This window comes from Gracilinanus agilis, chromosome 1, assembly GCF_016433145.1.
Source record: "Gracilinanus agilis isolate LMUSP501 chromosome 1, AgileGrace, whole genome shotgun sequence".
In the NCBI taxonomy this organism is placed as follows: Eukaryota; Metazoa; Chordata; class Mammalia; order Didelphimorphia; family Didelphidae; genus Gracilinanus; species Gracilinanus agilis.
The window spans coordinates 731,530,668-731,540,350 of NC_058130.1; the positions used below are offsets into that span (position 1 = coordinate 731,530,668).

The following is a 9,683-nucleotide window of genomic DNA, read 5'->3' on the forward strand; positions in this document are numbered from 1 at the left end:
CCGCCGGAGCTGGGCCCAGCACGCGCACCTGGCGGCCGCCGAGCTGCTGCTGCTGCTGCTGGCCGGCCTCGCCTGGACAGCGCTGCGCCGCGCCGCTGCCGCCGGCCTCTTTCGGGTCAGTGGTGCCCTTCGGGTCGGGAGGGGCCGCAGGGAGGGCGCTACCTTGGGCAGGGGGCATAGGCCGGGCCCAGGGTAGGGGGCTTGGGCCAGCGGGGGTCGGGGCCTACCCCGTGAAAGGGGCTTAGACCGCAGAGGGGAGCTCCGGCCCCGACTGGGGCCGGGGTCGAGGGGCGGGGCCCGGGCCGGGAGGGGGCCGCTCTGTGCGCAGGTGCAAGCGCCCCCGGAGTGGGGTGAGGACGCGGCTGGGACGAGGCCGCAGAAGACCCCCTAAAGAGGAGCCCCGGACGTGTGCGCGCGGGGGAGGGAAGGGGGTGCTCACGTGACCTGGGGCGGGGCGGGGGGGGGGGACGCGGAGCCGGCTGTAGGAACTGGCCCAGGGGCCGCTGGGGTACCCGGACGGGCAGCTCCGTGGAGTGACCGAGAGAGAGAAGAGATGGCCACAGGGATGAGGTTGAGCTGTGAAGGGCAGGGTCCAGGCGCCTGGGAGCCCCCGCCCTGCAGCGTCCTTGGAAGGTGACTGCGGGGAGCCCAGGTGGCCAGGGTCAGAGCTGGGGCCGACGTTGCTCTCAGGAAGCCAGGGGAATGCAGGCCCCCTCCATCCTGTAGACTGGACCTGTCCCCCGCCCCCTGGTGCTGAGCTAGAGGGGGCCGACTGGGCTCTCCTGACATGCCTCGGGAGAGCAGGGGGCCCCTTCCTGGAGAGGCTCCAGGCCCTGGACACCTCTCGGCTCCCCGGGTCTTGGCTCTTAAGTCTAGAGAAAGAAAGATTTGGACACACACACCCCAGCCCCCAGGATTCTGCTGTCTGGGGGTTGGCTGGAAACAGCCCTGGGAAACGGCACAGGGGGTGGGGAGGCTGTGCTAGGGGATCCAGTGACCCTAACAATGGAGCCTTTCTCCACCAGGGAAGAAACTGTCCCTTGTATTCCCAGGACATGGGACATAGTGTTAGCTTGCTAGGAGGACCCCCTGGAAGGGGTCCTTGTTCTGGCACCACAGCCCTGAATCAGACCCCCACACCCTCTTCTTCTAGCTTGGGTCTGGCAGCCTTATTTCTTAACTTCCACACCTCTGCTCAGGCTGAGAAAACTAGAATTTCAGGGCCCCTAGACCACCTCCCTTCCTGAACAAGAATACCCTGGCTGGTGCTACTCTTCCAGATTCTATTTGAAAGGCTTCAGTGATAGGGAAGCCTCTAAGGCCTGAGGCGGCAGCCCCCCATCTCTTTGGGGAACCTTGAGAGTTGGGAATGTTTCTCTTTGTGGTCGCCACTTATGCCCGTCACCTGTGTGCCTGAGTAGAACAAGACTGATCCTTTCCACCAAACATTTGAAGAAAGCTGTATGTCCTGCCCCTTGGACTTTCAAGGGTTCTGAACCTGAGAGCCATGACATTTTTCCAAAATGTGATGATCTTGTGTTAATAGAATTGGTTTCCTTTGGGACCCTGTTTCACATTCTGCACTTAAAAATGTGATTCTGTGACCCCTAGACCAAAGGCCAAAAGGAACCCCGAGATACCATACAAAAGGTTAAGAATCCCTTTCTGGAGTCTTCTCTTCTCCCAACTAAATATCCTTCCTGCCTTCCTTCTTCCTGTCCAATGCCTCAACCTCTCGGTTGCCCCTCACCAGTCAAACTTCCACTTACCAATGTCCTTCCCTAAAATGTGATGTGCAGAATTAGACCCAAGCTTCTCCATGGGTCCTTGGTCCAGAGCAAGTCTCCCTGGGACTGCTCTCCCTCCCCCTTCTGCTTATTAATGAAGCCCGAGGTTTAATGAGCATTTGGCTGTCGGGTCACATCATTGACTCATCTCAAGCGTGTAGACATTGTGACATCTGGCAGGCTTGCCCCAGGCAGCCATGGCCTGGATCATTGAGATCCAGAGATGATGCAGAGTCCTTGATGTGGCCAGCACAGCTGACCCTTTCTTGTCTAGCCCTGCCCCACAGCTACTAACACAGGAGCTCCAGAATTCCTTGGAACAACATTTCTTTTTTCTCCATTGCCCTCGGTGACCTCAGTGACATGGGAAGGCACCAGGTTCAGAATCTATGAGCCAGGAAAGGGAATGCCCTTCCCACGACCCTCTGCCTTTCATTCCGGAAGGTCTGCTGTGTCTCAGCAGGTGGCCGAAGAGAGCTGTCCCCACCTGGGGCTCTGTAACTACCCACCTATGATGACAGGCCAGCTCTGAGCTTTAAGAGAACTGCTTTGTGAGGGAAGATGGCAGGGGAGCCTTGGGAGCCATGCCCCAGAGTCTGGGCTCCTTCCATGCACCTGCCTCACCTACCACTCCTAGATTCTCAGATAGGAGCAGGTGCCACAGTGGGTAGAGTGCCTGGAGTCAAGAAAATCGGAGTTCAAGAGGCAGCTAGGTGATTCAGTGCATAGAGAACAAAGCCTGGAGACAGGAGGTCCTGGGTTCAAATCTGGTCTTACTTCCTTGGCTGTGTGACTCTGGGCAAGTCACTTAATTCCAATAGCCCAAATTTTATCACTCCTCTGCCTTGGAATCAATACTTAGAATCAATTCTAAGGCAGAAAATAATGGTTTTAAAAGAAATAAGACCCGAGCTCAAATCTTGCCTCATATAGTTTTCTAGCTAAATGACTGTGGACAAGTCACTTTACCTGTTTACCTCAATTTCCTCATCTATAAAATGGGGATAATAATTGTACCTACCTCCCAGGGTCATCGTGAGGATCAAATGAGAAATCTGTAGAGTGCCTAGCACAAAGCCTGGCATGAAGTAGATACTATAGAATTGTAACTTATCATAAGAGAGAATAAAGGACACTGGATGGGGGGGGGGGGGAGAACAGCACACATCTAATCAAACCTGTACCTGAGCAGGAATCTTCTCTTCCACTTGCCAGACCTGTGGTCATCCAGCCTTGGCTTGAATGGGGCAGCACAGCCCCTCTGGGGTAGCTGGGATTGTTTTGCAGATCTTCCTCAGATCCCCTGTCTGTTACCGACCCCACCAACCCACCCCCCACACACACACCCAGTTCTGCTCTCTGGTTCTGCCTCTTCATACGAGAGCCAGGCCAGCACTCAGAGAACCCAGGGACCATGACCATCTCCTCAGCAGAGGGTCTAACTAGCCTGGGCTTCTTTCGGAAATTCGGGACTCCTCTCTCTGGGGCAGCCCTTGCACAAGGGGAGGGAGTGGCTGCCTGTGAGGGAGAGGGTGCAAATTTGGGTCTGAAAGAGAGCAGAGGATGGAGGTGGAAGGCACAAGAGCTGGGTAGGGAGCCCTGTTCCCTAGGGAGAAGGGATCCAGGTGGAAAAAAAGGGGAGGGGACAGGGGCTGGGTGTGTCGAGGAAGGGAGCTGGACTGACAGCACCTCCCTTCTAGAACTGCCTGGAAGGGGCTCTCAGCATGGTTGCTAGTGGAAACTGGAGTGCCTCCCCTGTCACCATGGCAACATGGCTCGGGTACCCCCTTCCCACTTTGGAGGAAATGTAGTGGGGAGCACAGGAGTAAGAGTTATTCCTGAAGCCTAGAATATTTGGTCCTCATCAAAGGCCACTCTAGGCTTCCTGCCCTAAAGCCTCGGGACACCTCCGTGGGGAGAGGAGGGGTAGGAGAAGGAATCATCCCCTCATCCTCTCATAATTTGGCTTTCTCCATTCCTCCCCTCCCCATCTCTCTTCCATCCCTTTTCCTGCCTCTCTCTGTCCTTATCTGGCCTCACATGTGTCCTCGGTCTCCTCATTCATCCTGCCCACCCCCATGTCCTTTCTCCTCCCAGTCCCTTCTGCCTCTTCTCTTACCTATATCCAGACAGCTGGGGTCTAAGTTTAGCTAAGAGTGTGGGTTGGATGGAGAGGGAGGGAGGGACAGAGGAGGAAGGCTGGGAATTGTGGAGGAGATAGGCCCTCAGCTGTGGTACTGCCCCAGGGTCAGCTGGTTCAGCAGGGAACAAGAATCAGGATCGCCATGGTGGTGGCCTGAGGTTCTCTGCCATCCCAGCCACTCCTGGGGCTGTGGGCACATTGGCCTTCTCTCACATTCCCAAACTTCAGCTCTGCCCCTGCCTGGACTAATCTAGGATAGCCCTGAAGCCCGTAGCTATGCCAGGGGGCCAGAAGGGAGTCCATGGTATCTGTCTGGGCATGGAGAGCTCATGAGCCAAGCGGGCTTTGAGCCCTTTTAAACACAGGGTTCAGAGCTAAGGAGACCTTAGAAATTATCTAGGAAATAAGACTTGCCTATAGTTAGAGTAAAAAAGACAGCTTTGTCCTAACTCCATAACCACTTTGCCATGTAGTGCCAGTTTTGTTATCCCCATCTTGTGGATAAAGAAACTGAGGCATCTAGAGGGGAAGAGCCTTGCCTGAGCTCCTAGTAGATAACAGAAGTAGTATTCAAATGCAGGTCTTAGGATGCTCTTTCTACTAGCCCTGGCCTTGTGGAATGCTGGTGTGTGAGGCTGTCCAATGCCTCTCAACCTCGCCCTCTTCCTCCACAGCCGCTGGCCAGATGGTGCCAACTGCAACCCAAGGATGCTGCCAAGATGCCCGAGAGTGCCTGGAAATTCCTTTTCTACTCCACAGCCTGGGGCTACAGCGCCTACCTGCTCTTTGGCACCAACTATCCCTTCTTCCATGACCCACCTTCTGTCTTTTATGGTAGGATCTGACCCAGTTTTCCTCTTCCCTCCCAAATCCAAGGACCCCTCTCAGCCATTGTGTCCCCTTCGCATCTTACCCTCCCACCCCAGCCCCACACTGACATGTACGTGCACTATACTGAGTGAAAGAAGGGCCCACAGGGCAATCCCTGATCTGGGGGGAGTTACCTGGCTCAGGGAATCCTTCCTTTATCTAAGCAGGCTGGACAGATAGCATTCTAGGGGATCCCCCTGGAGAGGGGAGAGAGAGAGGATACAACAGTAATGAAACTGCTTAGAGGGTGCAGCTTAGAGCAGCTTTTGCACTTGGAATAACTGGGGAATTGGGTGAGGTAGGTCAGGGAAGGCTGCCTGTAGGAGGTGAGTCATAAGCAGGGGTTGGGAACAGCTTTTCTGTCAGGGACTAAGAAGGGAACTTCTGATCCGATTCTGGTGACTCTTCGGGGATTGCTCTGTCTGCTTAGAGACAGATTTCTGCTTGTGCTTATTTTTAGGTAGGTAGAGGGTTGGGGAGGGGTAGGAGTCATGAGTTCTAGCATGGGTTCTAGCTTCTGTTCTGTCCTTGCTTTTTGCTGTGACCTTCAACAAGTTCCTTCCCTTCTTTGTGCCCTGAGGAACGAAGCAAAATGGGGTGACTCCTGCCTGTTGAGCAGTTTTACTAAGACTGGCTAGGAAAGGGCTTGGGGGAGCAGGGTTCTGAGGAGTGACTGACTGTTCCTTTCTTAGACTGGAAGCCAGGCATGGAGGTGCCCAGGGACATTGCCGTGGCCTACTTACTGCAGGGCAGCTTCTATGGACATTCCATCTATGCTACCCTCTACATGGACGCCTGGCGCAAGGACTCAGTGGTGATGCTCTTACACCATATTGTCACCCTTATTCTAATTGTCTTCTCCTATGCCTTCAGGTCAGTGTCATGAGTTCAAGGTCCAGCTCTGTCATTGACTGTGTGTGACCTTGGATACTTGATCTTATTAAACCTGAATTTGCTCCTCTATAAAGTGAGTGAGATGGTAGAATTTGATTAGAAAGCTTCTAAAGACCTCATAGCTCTGACTTTCTATGTTCTAAGGTCCCTCCCATCGCTAAGATTCTGGGTTCTAAGGTCTCTCCCAGCTCTGACATTCTCTGTTCTAAGCTCCCTCCCAGCTCTGACATTCTCTGTTCTAAGCTCTCTCCCAGCTCTGACATCTGTTCTAAGCTCCCTCCCAGCTCTGACATTCCATGTCCTAAGTGTTCTCCTAGCCCTGACATTCTAGGTTCTAAGGATCCTGCCAGCTCTGACGACCCTGACCCCACTCCACTCCACCAGGTACCACAATGTGGGAATCCTTGTTCTCTTCCTCCATGACATCAATGACGTCCAGCTGGAATTCACTAAACTCAACGTCTACTTTAAATTTCGAGGTGGCGTCTATCATCGCCTCAATGACTTCATCTCTGACTTGGGTTGTATCAGCTTCAGCCTTAGCTGGTGAGCGATGCCCTGGACCGACGCCTCCCCCACTGCCCACCGGTCCTGCTGCCCGGTCCCTTCCTTTGCCCCTCTATTTCACATGGGCTGGGTCAGGCAGCTGCAGTACACATAGGTATCTCCCGGATGGTGGACAGACAAAGCATTGGACTTATTGTTGGAGAACTTCCCAGTTCTAATGCCCACTGGCTTATTTATTTAGCCCTGGGATGTTGGGCAAGTGGCTTTAGCCTCCCGAGTTCCCTAATTGTTCTGCTCTGTGCCTTCCACCTTCTCCCTAAGGTTCTGGTTCCGACTTTACTGGTTCCCTCTCAAAGTGCTCTACGCCACGTGTCACTGCAGCCTGCTCTCCGTCCCTGACATCCCTTTCTACTTCTTCTTCAATGCCCTGCTGCTCACCCTCCTGCTCATGAATATCTACTGGTTTCTGGTGAGCCTTGGGGAAGGGTGGGGGGTCTGTATCCGACAGGGCTAGCCTAGAGAAAGAGAAGGGGCTTGGTGGGTGCAGGGGCCCTGGTGAGCCATCCTCAGGGCACAGAGAGGAGGCAAAGATGGAGCAATGATAACATTTATATGAATGCATGTGATAGAGTGACATAGAATTACACAGAACATAGTAGATTTATCCATTTCTTTTTGTTATTTTACCTTTAATTATGACAAAGATTACGAATAATATTGATACCATATTGGGGTGAGAGGACTGAGCTGAAGAATCAAGAAGGCTTCAGTTCAAATCTCATCGTTGAAGCTAGCTTTCACTTAGAAAATGTAGAAACTTTCTGAGTCTTAGTTTCCTTCTCTGTAAAATGGAAATGATATTAGCCCATACCTGATGGGGTGATTGAGGATAATTCCTGGAAATGTCAGTCATTATGATTACTGTGGGGCTGGCCCCCAGCCTCAGATACTTACTAGCACAGTGTCCCTGGGCAAGTCACTTAACCCTGTCTGCCCCGATTTCCTCATCTATAAAATGATCTGGAGAAGGAAATGGCAAACTAATCCAGTATCTTTGCCAAGAAAACCCCAAATGGATTTTATTATTATATAATACATATTATTTATTATATTATGTATATAATAATAACAACAACAACAGCAAACATTTAGGTTGTGCTTACTGTGGGTCAGAGCCAGTGTTAAATTCGCTTTACAAATATTCTTTTGTTTGACCTTCACAAAAACCCTGGGAGGGAGATGCCGTTATCTCCTTTTGTAGATGAACAAACTGAGGCAAACGGGCAAAAATGACTTGCCCAAGACCACACAGCTATAGCATTTCTGGGGCTGGATTTGAACTCAGGCTTAGCTAGGGGCAGAGTCAATTTTTGAATCTTAGTCTTCTGAATCTGAATCCAATAATCCATTGTCCCACCTATAACACTCTGCCTCTTTTGAATAATATGGGTTCATATTTTTTCTTAGAACTTTAGGTAGGGATAACGACAAGGTTTCTCCATGATAGCCCTGTGATGTGAGATAAAGAAACTGAGACTTGGTATGAGAGGGGTTTTGTGGAGGTTCCACAGCTGGTGAATAGCCTTGATGGGATCTGAGCCACATCCAAGACACATCCTGAGTGATGTAGGGTTGAGAAAGCCTTGGTTTCTTCTTTGTTGTTCAGTTGTTCCAAAGGTGTCTGACTCTAGGATGCTGAGCCTGGAGTGGTTGGCCATTTCCTTCTCCAGCTCATTTTTACAGATGAGGAAACTGAGGCAGACAGGGTTAAGTGACTTGCCCACATAGCTAGGAAGTGTCTGAGGTCAGATTTGAACTCTGGAAGAGTTTTCCCATCTGCCAAACAGGGGGAAATAATCCTTGCTTCCCTTTGAGGGCAAACACAAAAATAAATGAATGTCTCTTTTGCTTTTGCATAACTTTCCCTCTTGCTATTTCCTGCCCCTCTTTTCTTTGGTGTCCTTAAATGAAGGAAGGGAAGTGCATTTCCTCTTCTGTGCCCAGGCTTGGAGATGCCAGGACTGTTTTCAATTCACTGTGATTTCAAGGAGGATTTATTGCAAAAACAGAAAGGAAGCAGGCCCTTCCCTCAGGGAGTTTCCATTCCTTCTTGAGGGGAAACAGCCTGGATATTGCATAGAATCTGTAAAGAGTGGATGGGGCAGCAGGGGCCAGGAAAGGCTTCTTGCAGAAGGCAGAATTTGAGCTAAGTCTTCTTTGGAGAAGTCCAGAGGCAAAGGCAAAGAGGGGCAGAGAGAAGGGCCAGGGGAAATGGCCAGAGAGGGGAGCTGTTTTGTTCAAGGAATAGCAAAAGGGCCAGGGTCCTCGGATCCTAGGGCTGAGGGGAAGAAAGCAGACAGGAAGGGGCCTCTAGGTGGCTCAGTGGATAGAGAGGCTGGCCTGGCAATGGGAGATCCTGGGTCCAAATCTGGCCTCTGGACACTTCCTGGGCGAGTCACTCAACCCTGTTTACCTCAGTTTCCTCACCTGTAAAATGATCTGGGGAAGGAAATGGCAAACAGCTTGGCCAAGAAAACCCTAAATAGGGTTGTGAAAGTTGCCAGGATGAGTCAGCCTGGGATCGGGGGCCAGAGCCAGGTGAGCCCTTGAAGGGGCTTGTCTCACATTCTTCCTTGGAGAGGAGGGGAGGGAAGAAGAATTTCCCCCTGAAGGTTGTGGGAAGTCCTTGAAGTTTCCTCAGGGAGAAAGTCACTGAGTTTTAGGAAAGTGAGAGTCGGGGTCCTGCTATCTGCCCAGGCTGAGGGGGATCAAAGGCCTGGTGACTAGAGGAAGGAAGGAAGCATGGATCTGGTGCCTCCTGTGTGCCAGCTAGCAGGCATATGAATGTTGGATCAGAAGTGCTCAATGCTTTACAAATATTACCTCATTTGACCCCGGGGAGGAAGATGCTATTATTAGGCCCATTTTGTGGATGGAGAAACTGAGGCCAAAGAGTGCCGAGTCTCGCCCCCAGCGTCCAGCTGCCTCTCAGAGGTGGAAGGGTAGATATGCATGACAGAGTTTCTGCAGCGGTTCCCCCCTCCGTCTGGAGGCCAGAGATGGAGGAGGGATGCATCTGTCGGTTTCATCTTTGCCCCCTTGTCCGTTTCTCGTCACCCCCAGTACATAGTGGTGTTCGCGGCCAAGGTGCTGACGGGCCAGGTCCGAGAGGTGAGCGACGTGAGGGAGTATGAGGAGGCGGGAGACGGCGCCGGGGCCCTGGCCTCTGGGAGAGAGGGCAGCCCCCTGCCGCCCCCCAAGCCCTGGAAAGAAGAGTGAGTAACCATGGCAGCCTCCGGCCGGGGGAGGGCCGAGGTGGGCAGAGGAGACGGCCTCATCTCCCTCTTCCTTTGTCCTCTCCAGGAAGCCTTTGAGGAACGGGCTGGTGAAAGACAAGCGCTTCTAGGGGGCTGCAGACCCCTGGGGCCCGCTCCGTCCAGTGCCCGTCTAGTGCCCCTCCCCCGCCCCGCCCGCCCCGCCCC

At 52.7% G+C, this 9,683-nt stretch overlaps 1 protein-coding gene across 2 annotated transcripts in view; it reads left to right on the plus strand.

Moving 5' to 3' along the window:
- Positions 1–50: 50 nt before the first annotated feature.
- Positions 51–9,683, plus strand: part of LOC123232245 (ceramide synthase 1-like) — a 14,522-nt gene continuing 4,889 nt past the window's right edge. Inside the window, exons 1-7 of one of the 2 annotated variants that reach the window (XM_044658632.1) lie at positions 51–115; positions 4,605–4,764; positions 5,493–5,673; positions 6,079–6,240; positions 6,523–6,670; positions 9,325–9,476; positions 9,565–9,670. In XM_044658632.1, coding sequence (XP_044514567.1) covers positions 4,650–4,764; positions 5,493–5,673; positions 6,079–6,240; positions 6,523–6,670; positions 9,325–9,476; positions 9,565–9,607 — 801 coding nt within the window. In that variant the 5' untranslated portion in view covers positions 51–115; positions 4,605–4,649 and the 3' untranslated portion in view covers positions 9,608–9,670. Of the gene's footprint in view, positions 116–4,604; positions 4,765–5,492; positions 5,674–6,078; positions 6,241–6,522; positions 6,671–9,324; positions 9,477–9,564; positions 9,671–9,683 lie in introns of those variants that run through there. The other variant, XM_044658633.1, reaches the window with a different exon arrangement.